At 52.8% G+C, this 19493-nt stretch overlaps 2 protein-coding genes across 2 annotated transcripts; both read left to right on the top strand.

The window, feature by feature from the left end:
* Nucleotides 1–2443: 2443 nt before the first annotated feature.
* On the top strand, nt 2444–7705 carry LOC119564245 (phospholipase A2 inhibitor and Ly6/PLAUR domain-containing protein-like). The gene is made up of 5 exons (XM_037883533.2): nt 2444–2617; nt 4138–4254; nt 4791–4943; nt 5135–5278; nt 7411–7705. Exons 1-5 carry the CDS (start codon nt 2524–2526, stop codon nt 7569–7571), a joined length of 669 nt encoding a protein of 222 aa, XP_037739461.2. The 5' UTR covers nt 2444–2523; the 3' UTR covers nt 7572–7705.
* Nucleotides 7706–14210: 6505 nt separating this feature from the next.
* Nucleotides 14211–19015, top strand: LOC122463801 (phospholipase A2 inhibitor and Ly6/PLAUR domain-containing protein-like). Its single transcript, XM_043535613.1, has 5 exons — nt 14211–14260; nt 15792–15908; nt 16267–16419; nt 16611–16754; nt 18855–19015. The coding sequence occupies exons 1-5, from the start codon at nt 14212–14214 to the stop codon at nt 19013–19015; spliced, it is 624 nt and encodes a 207-aa protein (XP_043391548.1). The 5' UTR covers nt 14211.
* The last annotated feature ends 478 nt before the right edge of the window (nt 19016–19493 follow it).

Below are 19493 nucleotides of genomic sequence, written 5' to 3'. Positions count from 1 at the left end.
AGACAAGGTGGTCTGGACCGAGCAGTGCCAGGAGGCTTTCCGGGCGCTGAAGGAGGCTCTGGTCAGGGGCCCAGTTCTGGCAAACCCAGACTTTGACAAGCCCTTTGTGGTGTTCACCGACGCCTCCGACACGGGACTGGGAGCGGTGTTAATGCAGGAGGATGAAAAGGGGGAGAGACACCCCATCGTGTATCTGAGCAAGAAGTTGCTACCCCGGGAGCAACACTACGCGGCCATCGAGAAGGAGTGCCTGGCCATGGGGTGGGCCCTCAAGAAACTGGAGCCCCATCTCTTCGGGCGACACTTCACCGTCTACACCGACCACTCTCCCCTGACCTGGCTGCACCCGATGAAAGGAGCCAACGGCAAGCTCCTGAGGTGGAGCCTGCTCCTGCAGGATTACGACATGGACGTGGTCCACGTGAAGGGAAGTGCCAACCTGATAGCGGATGCGCTGTCCCGGAGAGGGGGCCCCGAACTTCCCCAGGTCACTGGTCACAGTGACCCCGCTCAGTTTAGTCTCGAAGGGGGGAGAGATGTGACGATGTGATGCAGCAGGGAGGGGGGAGTGTTGACCTGGGAATGTGCCCTGGGGAGGGGAGACCTGAGAGCCTGTCACCTGAGCCAGGAGGGGGAGGGGGAGGTGACACCTCTGCCCAGGAATGTGGACGGAGGCTGCAGCAGGGAACCTGCTGGGTGGGTTTAGTTTCAGTTTGGGGCTGGGTGGAGGAACACAGGGAACCCCAGGGCTGGGGTCTAAGCTCCCTGCTCCCCCAGAAGGACTTGACTGAGGGGTCCTGGGTGTCCCCACAAGCTCTGTTTTGGACGGTGTTCCTGTTGTCCAATAAACTTTCTGTTTTACTGGCTGGCTGAGAGTCTCAGTGAATCCCAGGAAGAGGGGTGCAGGGCCTAGACTCCCCCACACTCCGTGACAACCAGCGAGAAGAAAACCCGGGGCCACGTCCCCCGGCTCACTCGGGGAGAACAGGGGATTGGAGTCTGGGACTCCCACAGCCCACGTGAGGGGCCTGGCCAGCGGGCTGTGGGTCAGACTGGGGTGTTAGGTCGGGGTCTGAGTCCATCTGTCCTTCCTCCTCCTCGTTCCTCCTCCACCTCTGATGGGGCTTGGGGTCATCCCGATGAGGAGCAAAAAACGTTTGGAAATCACAGACGATTCTCAGGAGCCAGGAAAACCGTCCCCCACCCTTGTCATCCTGCTTGGAAATGTTCCCCTGCCCCCTGCGCTGAGATTCCTGCCAGGACTCCTGGGATCATTCCCCGGCTCTGGGAGGGAGTGGGGGGTCTCTTCTGGGGTGGATGTACCCCACGCTGGCCCAGCGAGTGCAGGGAGAAAAGGGCCGAGCAGCAGAGAGGGGTTTGCAGAGTCCTGGGCACAGGGACTAGCGTGAGGGCCGCGCTGAGCTGGGTGAGCAGGGACCGCACCCTGCTTGGCCAGGAGGGGACACTGTTGCACCATCGCACTGACTCACATGGTCTCATTTCTGGGAGCCAGGACTCCTGGGTTCTATCCCCAGGTCAGGGACGGGGTGGGTCTAGAAGAGGCTGGAAGCCAGCACCAATTAGGACTCCTTGGTTAAAAGGAGTACTTGTGGCACCTTAGAGACTAACAAATTGATATAAATTAGTTAGTCTCTAAGGTGCCACAAGTACTCCTGTTCTTTTGGGGGATACAGACTAACACGGCTGCTATTCTGAAATCTGACTCCTTGGCTGTATTCGTGGCTCCGAGTCCGACACCGCCTCTTTCTGCCTCAGTTTCCCTGTTTAAAAGATGGGGGTAATGTTTCCTTCCTCCCACCTGGGACCCTGGCAAAGGCAGGAGAAGGCATCTGGAGGTTGAAGTGATGTTTCCAGAGGAAAGCTCTGAAAAAAACCAAAGTGGACCAATTGGTTTTCTTTCTTTTGTCCTTCAATTAAAAACTTATGTTCACTGACTGAACTGAAACTCTCCCAAGCTCTGGACAGGAAAGAGTTAACGATCATGGGATCTCTTCGGCCAGCCCAGAGTTTTTGCATGCACGATGGAGGTGTGAGCCCATCAGTGGCAAGGGTGAACGATCACCAATCAAATTCGGAAGAAGAGAGTTGACAGGACAGGATGGTGCCGGGCTTTGGAGTCGACACTTTTCTGGTGCTTGCAGTTGAGTGTAGAGTATATAGAGCAATATGAACAAGGGGTCGACAGTTTAGCTCGTACTGACTTCACTCGTGCCTTAATGTGGCCAGTTGTAAAACGAGGCAAATATCAGGATGAGCTGATGTACCCCCGGAAGACCTGTGCGTACCCCAGGGGTTACACGGACCCCTGGCTGAGAACCACTGATCTCCACTAACGCACAAGGGAATTGGCCTCAGTACACATTGGCATCACCTGATCATCCAGTGTCACATGCAGGGTGTGAAATCTCCCATCTCCGGGCCCACCAGGATGTCATGGGGCAGCACCAGCCGATGCCCCAGGGGGCAGGTATTTGGCAACCTGCAGGATAAAACCACAGCCAGATGCTTCCTCGCTGTTCTGCTCACTGCTGCAAACACCCGGGCACCATGTGGGTGGCTCTGCCCCTCTGCCTGCTGTCCGCTCTCCTGGCCACAGGTGAGTCCCGTCCGTCCCCGGGCACAGGGAGCCAGAATTCACCTGGGGAACGTGCCGCTGTCAATGGCGGATTCTGGGGTCAGGATGGAATTTGTGGGTAAAACCAGCGAGAGGAAAACCCGGGGCCACGTTCCCCGGCTGACTCAGGGAGAGCAGGGATTGGAGCCTGGGTCTCCCACAGCCCACGCTAGGGTCCTGGCCAGCAGGTCTGAGTCCGTCTGTCCTTCCTCCTTCTCGTTCTCCTCCAGCTCTCGTCCGGGCTCGGGGTCATCCAGATGAGGAGCACCACCCCCGTCCACATGTAATCCTGCTTGGAAATGTTCCTCTGCCTGTCAGTGCTGAGATTCCTGCCAGGACTCCTGGGTTCATTCCCCGGGTTTGAAAGGGGAATGGGGGTGCAACGGGTTGGGGCTGGGAGCCAGGACTCCTGGGCTCATTTCCCAGCTGTGGAAGAGGGCTGGGGTGTAGTGAGTTTGAGCAGAGACGGTTGCAAATCAGGTTCTGATTTGCAACCCGGGTTCTGTCCATGGCTCTGAAAGAGGAGTGGGGTCTCGTGGGTTAGAGTGGGCTGGGAGTCAGGAGTGAGGACTTCTCGGCTGTCTTCTTGCTTCTAACCCTGAATTGAACACATCTTTTTTCTACCTTAGTTTCAATATTTCTTTGATAGGGATAATATGACTTTGCTACCTTCTAGGGATATAGAAGGGGCAGGGGAAGGCGTTCTGAGGTTTAATTGATGTTTCCACATGAAAGCTCTAAAAAAACCAAAGTGGGCAAATTTCTTTCTTTCTTTCTTTCTTTCTTTCTTTCTTTCTTAAAAACCTTACGCTCACGTCATGAATTTAAAGACCCCCACGCTCTGGACAGGAAAGAGTTGATGCTCCTGGGATCGCTGGCTGGAGGCGCACAGCCATCAGTCCAGAGGCTTAAGAAGCATCAATCGTATTCTGAAGAAGAGAATTGGCAGGATCAGCAATGAAAAGTGGGCTGAAGTCGAGTGTGGCTGAGCTGACGTAACTCTGAGAGGCAGAGGCCTGGAGCAGAGAGTTACGGCGGTGTGTGTGTGTATGTGTGTGTGAAAGGTTCACCGCAAAGCCAGGCAGAAACCCCTCTTCAGAGCAGCGGAATTCTTGTTTTTCTGTCTACACAGACGTGTGGGGTTTGTGCGCAGGCAGAAGCTGCACCCCAGATAGCCCCGTCAGCAGCTGAAAATGTATTCTAGCTACAGACACTCAGGCAGCAAACAGACTTGTCTGCAGTGTTGAGTCAGATACAAATGACCAGCTAGCAAGATGCCTTTCCCCATCCGGAGAGTTAAATAGAACGGGGCAGAACTGCTGCAAAAGCAGGTGGAATTTCTCCAAGATCTGCCTGCCCACACGTTCAGTGAGGAGGCATTGGTGGTAACAACTCCCACAGCGCCACCTCTTGGTTCCTGGTGGTATTTCGCCCACGGGCACTGCCTGGGGAGGGGTGGGGAGCCGGGGTTTGTACTGAGAAGGGATTTTTCCAACCTCCAGGGAGCACTCTGCAATGCGAGGTGTGTGTGTCGAAAGAGCTATCGTGCTCCGGCCCCCTGCAGCCCTGCGCCCCCTCGGAAGGGACCTGCGTCGCCGTCGTGGCAGAGATCAGGCTGGGTGAGTGAAAGAAGATTGCTACTAAGTGTAGACACCATTGTCCTCCTGAAGCCAGGGGTCGAACCCAGGAGACCTGGCTCCCAGCCCCTCCCCCTACTCTAACCAATAGACTCCGCTCCTCTCCAGGAGCAGGGACTCAGTGGTTTGAGCATTGACCTGCTAAACTCAGGCTTGTGAGTTCAATCCTTGAGGGGGCCATTTAGGGATCTGGGGCAAAAATTGGGGATTGGTCTTGATTTGAGCAGGGGGTTGGACTAGATGACCTCCTGAGGTCCCTTCCAACCCTGATATTCTATGATTCTATGAAATTGACTACCCAGTCTGGAAAGATAATGTCATAGACGGGGGATGGGATGAGATGGGGAATTGCAGTGGGTGGCTGTGGGGCCTGGATCAGACAGAAGAAAGGATTTTATCGGGGGTCGGGGGGAAGATGAGATTAGTTGGGGGTGGGGTGGATGGAACAAAAGGGGAGGATGGAGCAGCTGTGGGTCCATTGGGGAGCTCAGAGGTGATGCTCTGTTTCTCTTCCACAGAGGGATCCTCCTTGTCCTACACGGCTAAATCGTGCCTGGAGCCCAAGAACTGTGAGCCCGGCCCCTTCTCGCAGACCTACGCGCAGAATGTCACCATGCGGATGAACATCGCCTGCTGTGACAGCGATGGCTGCAACGCCGGGGCCATCCCAGGTGTGTGTCTTCTGCAAACCTAGAGCCCTTCTCCGGCCACACCTGCCTGGAGAGAACCCAGGAGTCCTGGCTCCCAGCCCAACCCCCCCATCTCTAACCACTAGACCCCCTCCCTTCCCCAAGCGGGGATGGAGCCCAGCGTGTGGTGACTCCCCACCCCTGGCTGACTGTGTGTGTCTGACTGTTCTCAGTGCCAACTGTGAGCTCCGTCCCCAACGGCCGGCAGTGCCTGTCGTTTTTCCAATTGTATGGTATTGAGTGGAAGCCTTTCGGGATCTTGGCCTGCACCGGCGCCGAGGACCATTGTGTTGAGGAATCTGGGCAATTAACAGTGGGTAAGTCCTCCAGATTGGGGCGGGGTCTGAACACAGAGCACGAGGTGGAGCCCAGGTGTCCTGCCTCAGTCCCAGCCCCCCTTGCTCTGACCCACTAGACTCCACTCCCCTGGCAGAGTTGCAGAGACAACCCTGGAGTCCTACTTGCTGAGATGCCAAAGGAGCACTCAAGGAGGATAAGGCCACTGCGGAGAAACTAAATGAATTCTGTGCATCGGTCTTCACGGCTGAGGATGGGAGGGAGATTCCCAAACTTGAGCCATTCTGTTTTGTTGACAAATCTGAGGAACTGTCCCACATTGAGGCGTCATTACAGGAGTTTTTGCAACAAATTGATAAATTAAAAAGAAATAAGTCACCAGGACCAGATGGGATTCGCCCAAGAGTTCGGAAGGAACTCAAATGTCAAATTAGAGAACGACTAACTGTGGTTTGTAACCTACCATTTAAATCAGCTTCTGTCCCAAATGGCTGGAGGATGGCTAATGACACGCCAATTTCTAAAAAGGGCTCCAGAGGTGATGCCAGCAACAACAGGCCAATACGTCTGACTTCAGTACTGGGCAAACTCATTGAAACTATAGGAAAGAAGAGAACTGTCAGCCACACAGATGACCATAATTTGTTGTGGAAGTGTCAACATGGTTTCGGTAAAGGGAAATCACGCCTCACCAATCTACTAGAATTCTCTGAGGGGGTCAACAAGCATGTGGACAAGGGGGATCCCGTGGATATCGTGTACTTAGATTTTCAGAAAGCCTTTGAAAAGGTCCCTCACCAAAGGCTCTTAAGCAAAGTGAGCTGTCATGGGATAAAATCCTCTCATGGCTCAGTAAGTGGTTAAAAGATGGGGAAAAAAGGGTAGGAAGAAATGGTCAGTTTTCAGAAGGGAGAGAGGTTAATAGTGGGGTCCCCCAGGGATCTGCACTGGGCCCAGTCCTATTCACCATGTTCCGAAATGTTCTGGAAAAAGGGGTAAATAGTGAGGTGGCAAAATTTGCAGAAGATACAAACCTACTCAAGATAGTAAAGTCCAAAGCAGACTGCGAAGAGGTACTAAAGGATCTCTCAGAATTGGGTGACTGGGTAAAAAAACGGCAGATGAAATTCAATGTTGATAAATGCAAAGTAATGCACATGGGCAAACGTAATCCCAGGTACACATAGACAATGATGGGTCGAATTTACCACTCAAGAAAGATCTTGGAGTCACTGTGGAGAGTTCTCTGAAATCATCCACTCCATGTGCAGTGGCTGTGAAGAAAGCGAAACAGAATGCTGGGAATCATTAAGAAAGGGACAGAGACTAAGACAGACAATAGCATGTTGCCTCTGTATAAATCCATGGGACGCCCACAGCTTGAACACTGCGTGCGGATGTGGTCGCCCCCTGTCAGAAAAGAGATATTGGAATTGGAAAAGCTTCAGAAAAGCCCAACCAAAATGATGAGGGGGATGGAACGGCTGCCATATGAGGAGAGATTAATAAGAGTGGGACTTTTCAGCCTGGAAAAGAGACGGCTAAGGGGGGATATGATCGAGGGCTAGAGAAGGTTGAAGGGTGTGGAAGAAGTAAATAAGGAAGTGTTATTTACTCCTCCTAACATAAGAACGAGGGGTCACCACAGGCAGCAGGTTTAAAACAAACCAAAGGAAGTACTGCTTCACACAACGCACAGTCAACCTGTGCAACTCATTGCTGGGGGATGTTGCGAAGGCGAAGACTATAACAGGGTTCAAACAGAAACTAGAGAAGTTCCTGGAGGACAGGTCCATCTGTGGCTATAGCCAGGATGGGCAGGGATGGTGGCCCTAGCCTCTGTTTGCCAGGAGCTGGGAATGGGCGACAGGGGATGGATCAGTGGAAGGTTCCCTGTTCTGTTCATTCCCTCTGGGGCACCTGGCATTGGCCAGAGGATACTGGGCTAGATGGACCTTTGGTGTGGCCCAGGGGGGCCGTTCCTCTGTCATGTTCTCACTTTGTTCCAGCCCCCTGCTCTGAGCACTAGACCCCACTCTGCCTGCAGAGCCGGGTGCAGTCCTGCTGGGAGGGGAGTGTGTGAGAAACCACATGGGGGTCGGGGGAGGGGGGATGTGGGAGCCCCTGATGACGTCTCTCTCCCCCTGTCCAGGTGGCATCACCGTGATGAAGACTGTCGGTGGATGTGCCTCCCCTGGCTCTTGCATGAAGAGAGTGGGGGAGAGGAAATACGCCCAGGGCGTGGTGGAGATGCTGATCCAGGCCAACTGCGACCCAGCTCCCAGGGCTGGCGGGGACATCGGGGAGCCCTGAGCCCCGGCCTGGCATCCTCCCCTTCTGCTGCGTGCTGGGCTGCAGTGCACCTCCCTTCAGCCGCCACCGGCTGCTGCTTCTCTTTGGGGGGGATTGCGGGTTCCTTTTGTGCATTGGCTAAATAAAGCGAGTTGTGGGGAAAGCACCCCCCTTGCTCTTTATCCCCTGACCACCCCCTACCAAGCCCCCCGCCCCTATCTGTGCTCAAGTGATGCTGGCAGGAAGAGAACCCGGGAGTCCTGGCTCCCAAGCCCCCAGCTCTATCCACTAGACCCCTGTCCCCTTTGCAGGGCCAGGGAATAGAACTCAGGAGTCCTGCCTAGACCCCCTCCCCCAAGGCAAGGCCCGTGGCCGGGGGAAAGGCACCGGCTGGCTGAGCTCCCCTGGGGAAGGAGGGCTGTGGGAAGGAGAGGCCGTGGCTCTCCCAGCTGTCCAGGCGGGCGGGAACGCCCTGGAGGGGAGAAATGTCCTTCTAGGTTGATTTTGCAGGGCTCAGTTCGTCCCGCTCTCTGGAGCGGCTCCACTGGGAGTGCCGGGCTCAGGGAAGGTGTCAGGAAACAGGGCAGATCCCGCCAACCGGTGGTGCTCTGTGAACAGATTTCACCCAGCTTGAACTCCTGGATCGCTGCCCCCGTCTGACCCCGGAGTCACAGCCAGTCCCCTCAGATACTCTCAGACAAGCCGGACTTTGTGAGGAAACGTCACGTACACCCCAAACCAGCCCACCCAGGTTGTCCGCTGCCCCACGAGACCGGTCACTTACCCCAGAGCCACGGGACCCCAGACCCTACACCAAAGGCAACGCTGGCAGCCACGTCTGTAGGAAACTCGCTAAAGGTTCGTGAGCTAATGAAAGGGAATGAGGGTGACGAGGAATTAAAGCTGGTAAAATTCATGCCCAGGTGAGTCGCAGTCTGTAAACGGTGACGGTGATGGAAGAAAGTGCCATTTTCCCAAGTCTTTTCAGGTGCCCCTAGACAGTCTCCAGGGATCCCCGCTTTGCATCCGGTTCCGGTCCCTGTAAGAGTCCAGCCAGCCCAGCGAGGCAGGATCCTTCCCTGAATCCATCCTTACAGCTTCTTCTCCCAGAGAACAAGCTGGCAGGGCCCCCACCCACGTGGGCTTTGCCTTCGATGGGGGGAGGGAGGAACGAGGCGGTCAGCACACGCGATGGCCCCTGTCTTTGGGGTCAGCACTTTCCATGTGCTAAAGTTCCTCATTAGCATCCCTCCGGCGTCTCTGCTGGTCAGTGAGTCCCAGGGCTGTGCTCAGGGTGAATGGTTGTTACTCCGTTAAAATAGCAGACGGGGAAGGGAAAACCATACCACGGCCCATTGGTTTTCATGAAATCGAAACTCCAAACACACTGTTCTACCTTCGCCATGCCTTTGATCTAGGCCAGTGGCTCTCGACCTTTCCAGACAGCTGTACCCCTTGCGGGAGTCTGATGTGTCTTGGGTACCCCAAGTTTCCCCTCACTTAAAAACTACTTGCTCACAAAACCAGACATGGGGTCTAAATTACGTGTTCCCACTCAAGAAAGAGATCTTGGAGTCACTGTGGATAGTTCTCTGAACACATCCACTCAATGCGCAGTGGATGTCAAAAAAGAGAACAGAATCCATGGTACCCCCATTCTTGAACGCTGTGTGCAGATGTGGTCACCCTAGCTCATAAAAGAGATATTGGAAGTGGAAAAGATTCAGAAAAGGGACATAAAATTATTCGGGGGATGGAATGGCTTCCGTGAGGAGAGATTCATAAGAGTGGGACTTTTCAGCTTGGAAAAGAGACGGCCAAGGGGGGATAGGAGAGAGGTCTAGAAAATCGTGAGTAGTGTGGAGAAAGTAGATAAGGAAGTGTTATTTACTCCTTCTCATAACACAAGAACTAGGGGCCACCAAATGAAATTAAGAGGCAGTAGGTTTAAAAAAACAAAGAAGTATTTTTTCACATAATGCACCATCAACCTGTGGAACTCCTTGCCAGAGGATGTTGCGAAGGCCAAAAGTAAACTGGGTTCAAAAAAGAACTAGATAAATTCATGGAGGATAGGGCCATCAATGGCTATTAGCCAGGATGGGCAGGGATGGTGTCCTTATCTTCTGTTTGCCAGAAGCTGGGAATGGACGACAGGGGATGGATAGCTTGATGTTTGATTACTTGTTCTGCTCATTCCCTCTGGGCACCTGGCATTGGCCACTGTCGGAAGACAGGATACTGGGTTAGATGGACCTTTGGTCTGACCCAGTATGGTCCTGTCAGGGTTCCTTCCCCACTCTGAACTCTAATGTACAGATATGGGGACCCGCATGGAAGACCCCCTAAACTTATTCTTACCAGCTTAGGTGAAAAACTTCCCCAAGGTACAAACTTTGCCTTGTCCTTGAACCGTACGCTGCCACCACCAAGCGTCTTACACAAAGAGCAAAGAGCCCACTTGGAGACGTCTTTCCCCAAAATATCACCCCAAGTCCTACACCCCCTTTCCTGGGGAAGGCTTGATAAGAATCCTCCCCAGTTTGTACAAGTGACCACAGACCCAAACCCTTGGATGTTCAGAACAATGAAAAAGGAAACAGGTTCTTAAAAGAAGAATTTGAATGAAAGAAAAGGTGAAACAATCACCCCTTTAAAATCAGGATGGTAAATACCTTCCAGGGTAATCAAATTCAAAACATAGAGAATCCTCTAGGCAAAACCTTAAGTTACAAAAAGACACCAAAACAGGAATATTCATTCCCTCCAGCACAGCTTATTTTACCAGCCATTAAACAAAAGGAAATCTAATGCATTTCTAGCTCGATTACTTACTAACTAACAAAAGTTCTGAGACTCCATTCCTGAGCTGTTCCCAGCAAAAGATCCCACAGACAGGCAGACCCTTTTTTTCACCCCCTCCCGATTTGAAAGTATCTTGTCTCCTCATTGGTCATTTTGGGTCAGGTGGCAGCAAAGTTACCTTAGCTTCTTAACCCTTTACAGGTGTCAAGGTTCCTTCCCCACTCTGAACTGTAGGGTATAGGTGTGGGGACCTGCATGATAACCTCCTAAGCTTACTTTTATCAGCTTAGGTTAAAACTTCCCCAAGGTACAAACTATTTTACCCTTTTCCCTTGGAGTTCCACTGCCACCACCAAACTTTATTTGGGTTCCTGAGAAAACGTAGTTTGGTCCCGTCTTTCCCCCCAAAATCCTCCCAACCCTTGCACCCCACTTCCTGGGGAAGGTTTGGTAAAAATCCTCACCAATTTCATAGGTGACCACAGATCCAAACCCTTGGATCTTAGAACAATGAAAAAGCATTGAGTTTCCTTACAAGAAGACTTTAATAGAAGTAGAAAAGAATCACCTCTGTAAAATCAGGATGGCAAATACATTACAGGAGAATTAGATTCAAAACAGAGAGAATCTCTCTAGGCAAAACCTTAAGTTACAAAAAGACACACAGACAGGAATATCCATTCTATAGAGCACAGCTCTTTTCTCAGCCATTTAAAGAAATCATAATCTAACACATACCTAGCTAGATTACTTATTAAGTTCCAAGAGTCCATTCCTGTTCTGTCCCCAGCAAAAGCAACAGACAGACAGACAGAGACCCTTTGATTTTCTCCCTCCTCCCAGCTTTTGAAAGTATCTTATCTCCTCTTTGGTCATTTTGGTCAGGTGCCAGAGAGGTTACCTTTAGCTGCTTAACCCTTCACAGGTGAGAGGAGTTTTCCTCTGGACAGGAGGGATTGTAAAGGGATTTACCCTTCCCTTTATATTTATGACAACAGGTGAAAGTGTTTTGCCTCTGCCCACGAGGGATTTTATAGCACCGGGGACAGAAAGGTGGTTCCCCTTCCCTTTATATTTACGACAGGTCCTTTCTTATGTTATTATAAAAATACATAAGTGTCACGGCCACACTGTGACTGACAAAGAGCTTCCTTTCTCATTTCCACTGTGTAATTATAAAATAACTCCACTGGGATATAAATATTGTTCTTACATTTCAGTGGATAGTACATAGGGCTGCACAAACAAGTCATTGTGTCAGGAAATTTTAGCTCGTACTGACTTCACTAGTGCTTTTTATCTGGCCTGTTGTAAAACGAGGCAAACATCAAGATGAGCTGATGTACCCCCCCAGAAGACCTGTGTGTACCCCTGGGGTACACGGACCCCTGGCTGAGAACCACTGATCTCCACGAATGCACAAGGGAATTGGCCTCAAGACACATTGGCATCACCTGATCAGCCAGTGTCCCATGCAGGGTGTGAAATCTCCCATCTCCGGGCCCACCAGGATGTCACAGGGCAGCCCCAGCCGATCCCCCAGGGGGCAGGTATTTGCCAACCTTTCCGCAGAGAAGGACCTGGGGGTTACAGTGGATGAGAAGCTGGCTATGAGTCAGCAGGGTGGCCTTGTTGCCAAGAAGGCCAATGGCATTTTGGGCTGCATTAGTAGGAGCGTTGCCAGCAGATGGAGGGAAGTGATTATTCCCCTCTATTCGGCACTGGTGAGGCCACATCTGGAGTACTGGGTCCAGTTTTGGGCCCCCCACTACAGAAGGGATGTGGACAAATTGGAGAGAGTCCAGCGGAGGGAAACGAAAATGATGAGGGGGCTGGGGCACGTGACTTAGGAGGGGAGGCTGAGGGAACTGGGCTTCTTTCATCTGCAGAAGAGAAGAGTGAGGGGGAATTTGAGAGCAGCCTTCAACTACCTGAGGGGGGTCCCAAAGAGGGTGGAGCTCGGCTGTTCTCAGTGGTGACAGATGACAGAAGGAGGAGCAATGGTCTCAAGGTGCAGTGGGGGAGGTCTAGGCTGGAGATCAGGAAACACTATTTCAATAGGAGGGTGGTGAAGCGCTGCATTGGGTTCCCTAGGGAGGGGGTCGAATCTCCATCCTCTGAAGTGTTTAAGGCCCAGCTTGACACAGGCCTGGCTGGGATGAATTAGTTGGGGTTGGTCCTGCTTTGAGCAGGGGTTGGACTTGATGGCCTCCTGAGCTCTCTTCCAACCCTGATCTTGTATAGTTCCCTGATTCTCTGAACCTGCCTGCCGTACCCACAGCCAGCTGCTTCATCGCTGCTCTGGTCACTGCAGAAAATGCCCGGCCACCATGTGGGCGCCCCAGCCCCTCTGCCTGCTGTCTGCTCTCCTGGTCACAGGGGAGTCCCATCTGTCCCCAGGCACAGGGAGCCAGGCACCGATGAGGAGCAGGAAACGTTTGGAAATCACAGACAATTCTCAGGAGTCAGGAAAACTGTCCCCCACCCTTGTCATCCTGCTTGGAAATGTTCCCCTGCCCCCTGCGCTGAGATTCCTGCCAGGACTCCTGGGTTCATTCCCCGGCTCTGGGAGGGAGTGTGGGGGGGTTTCTTCTGGGGTGTACGTACCCCACACTGGCCCAGGGAGTGCAGGGAGAAAAGAGCCGAGGAGCAGAGAGGGTTTTGCAGATTCCTGGGAACAGGGATTAGCGTGAGGGCCGCGCTGAGCTGGGTGAGCCGGGACCGCGCTGTGCTTGGCCAGGAGGAGACACTGTTGCTCCATCTCACTGATTCACTTGGTCTCATTTCTGGGAGCCAGGACTCCTGGGTTCTATCCCCAGGTCAGGGACGGGGTGGGTCTAGAATAGGCTGGAAGCCAGCAGCGATTAGGACTCCTTGGTTAAAAGAACAGGAGTACTTGTGGCACCTTAGAGACTAACAAATTGATATAAATTAGTTAGTCTCTAAGGTGCCACAAGTACTCCTGTTCTTTTTGGGGATACAGACTAACACGGTTGCTACTCTGAAATCTGACTCCTTGGCTGTATTCGTGGTTCCGAGTCTGACACCGCCTCTTCCTCCCTCAGTTTCCCTGTTTATAAGATGGGGGTAATGTTCCCTTCCTCCCACCTGGGACCCTGGTAAAGGCAGGAGAAGGCATTTGGAGGTTGAAGTGATGTTTCCAGTGGAAAGCTCTGAAAAACACCAAAGTGGACCAATTGGTTTGCTTTCTTTTGTCCTTCAATTAAAAACTTATGTTCACTGACTGAATTGAAACTCTCCCAAGCTCTGCACAGGAAAGAGTTAACGATCATGGGATCTCTTCAGCCAGCCCAGTGTTTTTGCATGCACGATGGAGGTGTGAAGCCATCAGTGGCAAGGGTGAACGATCACCAGTCAAATTCTGCAGAAGAGAGTTGACAGGACAGGATGGTCCCCGGCTTTGGAGTCAACACTTTTCTGGTGCTTGCATTTCAGTGTAGAGTATATAGAGCAATATGAACAAGGGGTCGACAGTTTAGCTCGTACTGACTTCACTCGTGCCTTAATGTGGCCGGTTGTAAAACGAGGCAAATATCAGGATGAGCTGATGTACCCCCAGAAGACCTGTGTGTACCCCTGGGGTACACGGACCCCTGGCTGAGAACCGCTGATCTCCACTAATGCAAAGGGGAATTGGCCTCAGTACACATTGGCATCACCTGATCAGCCAGCGTCCCATGCAGGGCTGTGAAATCTCCCGTCTCCGGGTCCACCAGGATGTCATGGGGCAGCCCCAGCCGATGCCCCAGGGGACAGGTATTTGCCAACCTGCCTGATAAAACCACAGCCAGATGCTTCCTCGCTGTTCTGCTTACTGCAGCAAACACCCGGCACCATGTGGGTGGCTCTGCCCCTCTGCCTGCTGTCCGCTCTCCTGGCCACAGGTGAGTCCCGTCCGTCCCCGGGCACAGGGAGCCGGAATTCACCTTGGGAACGTGCCGCTGTCGATGGCAGATTCTGAGGTCAGGATGGAATTTGTGGGTAAACCCAGCGAGAGGAAAACCCGGGGCCACATCCCCCGGCTGATTCGGGGAGAGCAGGGATTGGAGCCTGGGACTCCCACAGCCCACGCTAGGGGCCTGGCCAGCAGGTCTGAGTCCGTCTGTCCTTCCTTCTTCTCGTTCTCCTCCAGCTCTCACCCAGGCTTGGGGTCATCCCGATGAGGAGCAGCACCCCCGTCCACATGTAATCCTGCTTGGAAATGTTCCCCTGCCCATCAGTACTGAGATTCCTACCAGGACTCCTGGGTTCATTCCCCGGGTTTGAAAGGGGAATGGGGGTGCAACGGGTGGGGGCTGAGAGCCAGGACTCCTGGGCTCATTCCCCAGCTGTAGAAGAGGGCTGGGGTGTAGTGAGTTTGAGCAGAGACGGTTGCAAATCAGGACTCCCGGGTTCTGTCCGTGGCTCTGAAAGAGGAGTGGAGTCTTGTGGGTTAGAGTGGGCTGAGAGTCAGGAGTGAGGACTTCAAGGCTGTCTTCTTGGTTCTAACCCTGAATTGAACACATCTTTTTTCTACCTTAGTTTCAATATTTCTTTGATAGGGATAATATGACTTTGCTACCTTCTAGGGATATAGAAGGGACAGGGGAAGGCGTTCTGAGGTTTAATTGATGTTTCCACATGAAAGCTCTAAAAAAACCAAAGTGGGCAAATTTCTTTTTCTTTCTTTCTTTCTTTCTTTCTTTCTTTCTTTCTTTCTTTCTTTCTTTCTTTCTTTCTTAAAAACCTTACGCTCACGTCATGAATTTAAAGACCCCCACGCTCTGGACAGGAAAGAGTTGATGCTCCTGGCTGGAGCTGGCTGGAGGCGCACAGCCATCTATCCAGAGGCTTAACAAGTGTCAATTGTATTCTGAAGAAGAGAATTGACAGGATCAGGAATGAAAAGTGGGCTGAAGTCGAGTGTGGCTGAGCTGACGTAACTCTGAGAGGCAGAGGCCTGGAGCAGAGAGTTACGGTGGGGTGTGTGTGTGAAAGGTTCACCGCAAAGCCAGGCAGAAACCACTCCTCAGAGCAGCGGAATTCTTGTTTTTCTGTCTACACAGACGTGTGGGGTTTGTGCGCAGGCAGAAGCTGCACCCCAGATAGCCCCGTCAGCAGCTGAGAATGTATTCTAGCCACAGACACTCAGGCAGCAAACAGACTTGTCTGCAGTGTTGAGTCAGATACAAATGACCAGCTAGCAAGATGCCTTTCCCCATCCGGAGAGTTAAATGGAACTGGGCAGAACTACTGCAAAGGCAGGTTTCATTTCTCCAAGATCTGCCTGCCCACACGTTCAGTGAGGAGGCATTGGTGGTAACAACTCCCACAGCGCCACCTCTTGGTTCCTGGTGGTATTTCGCCCACGGGCACTGCCTGGGGAGGGGTGGGGAGCCGGGGTTTGTACTGAGAAGGGATTTTTCCAACCTCCAGGGAGCGCTCTGCAATGCGAGGTGTGTGCGTCCAAAGAGCTATCGTGCTCCGGCCCCCTGCAGCCCTGCGCCCCCTCGGAAGGGACCTGCGTCACCGTCGTGGCAGAGATGAGGCTGGGTGAGTGAAAGAAGATTCCTACTAAGTGTAGACACCATTGTCCTCCTGAAGCCAGGGGTGAAGCCCAGGAGTCCTGGCTCCCAGCCCCTCCCCCTACTCTAACCAATAGTCTCCGCTCCTCTCCAGGAGCAGGGACTGGTGAGTCTGGAAAGATAATGTCATAGACGGGGGATGAGATGAGATGGGGAATTGCAGTGGGTGGCTGTGGGGCTGGATCAGACAGAAGAGAGGATTTTATCTGGGGTGGGGGGAAGATGAGATTAGTTGGGGGTGGGGTGGATGGATACAAAAGGGGAGGATGGAGCAGCTGGGGGTCCATAGGGGAGCTCAGAGGTGATTCTCTGTTTCTCTTCCACAGAGGGAAACTCCTTCTCCTACACGGCTAAATCGTGCCTGGAGCCCAAGAACTGTGAGCCCGGCCCCTTCTCGCAGACCTACACGCACAATGTCACCGTGCGGGTGAACATCGCCTGCTGTGACACCGACGGCTGCAACGCCGGGGCCATCCCAGGTGTGTGTCTGCTGCAAACCTAGAGCCCTTCTCTGGCCACACCTGTCTGGAGAGAACCCAGGAGTCCTGGCTCCCAGCCCAACCCCCCCATCTCTAACCACTAGACCCCACTCCCTTCCCCGAGCTGGGATCGAGCCCAGCGTGTGGTGACTCCCCACCCCGGCTGACTGTGTGTGTCTGACTGTTCTCAGTGCCAACTGTGAGCTCCGTCCCCAACGGCCGGCAGTGCCAGTCGATTTTCATAATGGATCGTTTTCACATGCAGCCAGTGGGGATCTTGGCCTGCACCGGCGCCGAGGACCATTGTGTTGAGGAATCTGGGATATTAACACTGGGTAAGTCCTCCAGATGGGGGCGGGGTCTGAACACAGAGTACGAGGTGGAGCCCAGGTGTCCTGGCTCAGTCCCAGCCCCCCTTGCTCTGACCCACTAGACTCCACTCCCGTGGCAGAGTTGCAGAGAGAACCCTGGAGTCCTACTTGCTGAGATGCCAAAGGAGCACCCAAGGAGGATAAGGCCACTGCGGAGAAACTAAATGAATTCTGTGCATCGGTCTTCACGGCTGAGGATGGGAGGGAGATTCCCAAACCTGAGCCATTCTGTTTTGGTGACAAATCTGAGGAACTGTCCCAGATTGAGGAGTCATTACAGGAGTTTTTGCAACAAATTGATAAGTTAAACAGTAATAAGTCACTAGGACCAGATGGGATTTACACAAGAGTTCGGAAGGAACTCAAATGTCAAATTACAGAATGACTAACTGTGGTTTGTAACCTACCATTTAAATCAGCTTCTGTCCCAAATGGCACGCCAATTTTGAAAAAGGGCTCCAGAGGTGATCCCAGCAAAAACAGGCCAATAAGTCTGACTTCAGTACTGGGCAAACTCATTGAAACTATAGGAAAGAAGCGAACTGTCAGCCACATAAATTAACATTATTTGTTGGGGAAGGGCAACATGGTTTCGGTAAAGGGAAATCACGCCTCACCAATCTACTAGAATTCTCGAGGGGGTCAACAAGCGTGTGGACAAGGGGGATCCTGTGGATATCGTGTACTTAGATTTTCAGAAAGTCTTTGAAAAGGTCCCTCACCAAAGGCTCTTAAGCAAAATGAGCTGTCATGGGATAAAATCCTCTCCTGGCTCAGTAAATGGTTAAAAGATAGGGAAAAAAGGGTAGGAAGAAATGGTCAGTTTTCAGAAGGGAGAGAGGTAAATAGTGGGGTCCCCCAGGGATCTGCCCTGGGCCCAGTCCTATTCACCATGTTCCGAAATGTTCTGGAAAAAGGGGTAAATAGTGAGGTGGCAAAATTTGCAGAAGATACAAACCTACTCAAGATAGTAAAGTCCAAAGCAGACTGTGAAGAGGTACTAAAGGATCTCTCAGAACAGGGTGACTGGGCAACAAAACGGCAGATGAAATTCAATGTTGATAAATGCAAAGTAACGCACATGGGCAAACGTAATCCCAACTAGACATACACAATGATGGGACGAATTTACCAGTCAAGAAAGATCTTGGAGTCACTGTGGAGAGTTCTCTGAAATCATCCACTCCATGTGCAGTGGCTGTGAAGAAAGCGAACAGAATGCTGGGAATCATTAAGAAAGGGACAGAGAATAAGACAGACAATAGCATGTTGCCTCTATATAAATCCATGGGACGCTCATAGCTTGAACACTGTGTGCGGATCTGGTCGCCCCGTCTCAAAAAAGAGATATTGGAATTGGAAAAGCTTCAGAAAAGCCCAACCAAAATGATGAGGGGGATGGAACTGCTGCCATATGAGGAGAGATTAATAAGAGTGGTACTTTTGAGCCTGGCTAAGGGGGCATATGATCAAGGTCTAGAGAAGGTTGAAGGGTGTGGAGGAAGGAAATAAGGAAGTGTTATTTACTCCTCCTAACATAAGAACGAGGGGTCACCACAGGCAGCAGGTTTAAAACAAACCAAAGGAAGTACTGCTTCACACAACACACAGTCAACCTGTGGAACTCATTGCTGGGGGATGTTGTGAAGGCCAAGACTATAACAGGGTTCAAACAGGAACTAGAGAAGTTCCTGGAGGACAGGTCCATCTGTGGCTATCGCCAGGATGGGGAGGGATGGCGGCCCTAGCCTCTGTTTGCCAGGAGCTGGGAATGGGCGACAGGGGATGGATCAGTGGAAGGTTCCCTGTTCTGTACATTCCCTCTGGGGCACCTGGCATTGGCCAGAGGATACTGGGCTAGATGGACCTTTGGTGTGGCCCAGGAGGGCCGTTCCTCTGTTATGTTCTCACGTAGTTCCAGCCCCCTGCTCTGAGCACTAGACCCCACTCTGCCTGCAGAGCCGGGTGCAGTTCTCCTGGGAGGGGAGTGTGTGAGAAACCACATGGGGGTCGGGGGAGGGGGGATGTGGGAGCCCCTGATGACGTCTCTCTCCCCCCGTCCAGGTGGCATCACCGTGATGAAGAAGGTCGGTGGATGTGCCTCCCCTCGCGCTTGCATGAAGAGAGTGGGGGAGAGGAAATACGCCCAGGGCGTGATGGAGTTGCTGCACTGGGCCGACTGCTACCCAGCTCCCAGGACCGGTGGAGGTATCAGGGAGCCCTGAGCCCCGGCCTGGCGTCCTCCCCTTCTCCTGCGTTGCGGGCTGCAGTGCACCTCCCTTCAGCCGCCACCGTCTGCTGCTCCTCTTTGGGGGGGATTGCGGGTTCCTTTTGTGCATTGGCTGAATAAAGCAAGTTGTGCGGAAAGCACCCCCCTTGCTCCTTGTCCCCTGACCACCCCCTACCAAGCCCCCCCACCCCTATCTGTGCTCAAGTGATGCTGGCAGGAAGAGAACCCGGGAGTCCCGACTCCCAGTACCCCACCCTGTAACCCACCAGAGCCCACTCCCTTCTGAAAGCCAGGGACAGAGCCCAGGAGTCCTGGCTCCCAAGCCCCCTGCGCTAACCACTGGACCCCTCTCCCCTTGCAGGGCCAGGGAATGGAACCCAGGAGTCCTGCCTAGACCCCCTCCCCCAAGGCAAGGCCCGTGGCCGGGGGAAAGGCACGAGGTGGCTGAGCTCCCCAGGGGAAGGAGGGCTGTG

This window comes from Chelonia mydas, chromosome 24 (assembly GCF_015237465.2).
Source record: "Chelonia mydas isolate rCheMyd1 chromosome 24, rCheMyd1.pri.v2, whole genome shotgun sequence".
Lineage (NCBI taxonomy): Eukaryota > Metazoa > Chordata > Testudines > Cheloniidae > Chelonia > Chelonia mydas.
Note: the sequence above shows the minus strand (reverse complement) of the source record. Positions and strands in the feature narration are given on the sequence as shown.

Coding starts and splice junctions, on each gene's coding strand:
- LOC119564245 (XM_037883533.2), top strand. CDS start 2,524: ATGCTTCCTCGCTGTTCTGCTCACTGCTGCAAACACCCGGGCACCATG. Junction 4,944..5,134: donor CAACGCCGGGGCCATCCCAG/GTGTGTGTCTTC, acceptor GACTGTTCTCAG/TGCCAACTGTGAGCTCCGTC. Junction 5,279..7,410: donor ATCTGGGCAATTAACAGTGG/GTAAGTCCTCCA, acceptor CCCCCTGTCCAG/GTGGCATCACCGTGATGAAG.
- LOC122463801 (XM_043535613.1), top strand. CDS start 14,212: ATGTGGGTGGCTCTGCCCCTCTGCCTGCTGTCCGCTCTCCTGGCCACA. Junction 14,261..15,791: donor GTCCGCTCTCCTGGCCACAG/GTGAGTCCCGTC, acceptor TCCAACCTCCAG/GGAGCGCTCTGCAATGCGAG. Junction 16,755..18,854: donor ATCTGGGATATTAACACTGG/GTAAGTCCTCCA, acceptor CCCCCCGTCCAG/GTGGCATCACCGTGATGAAG.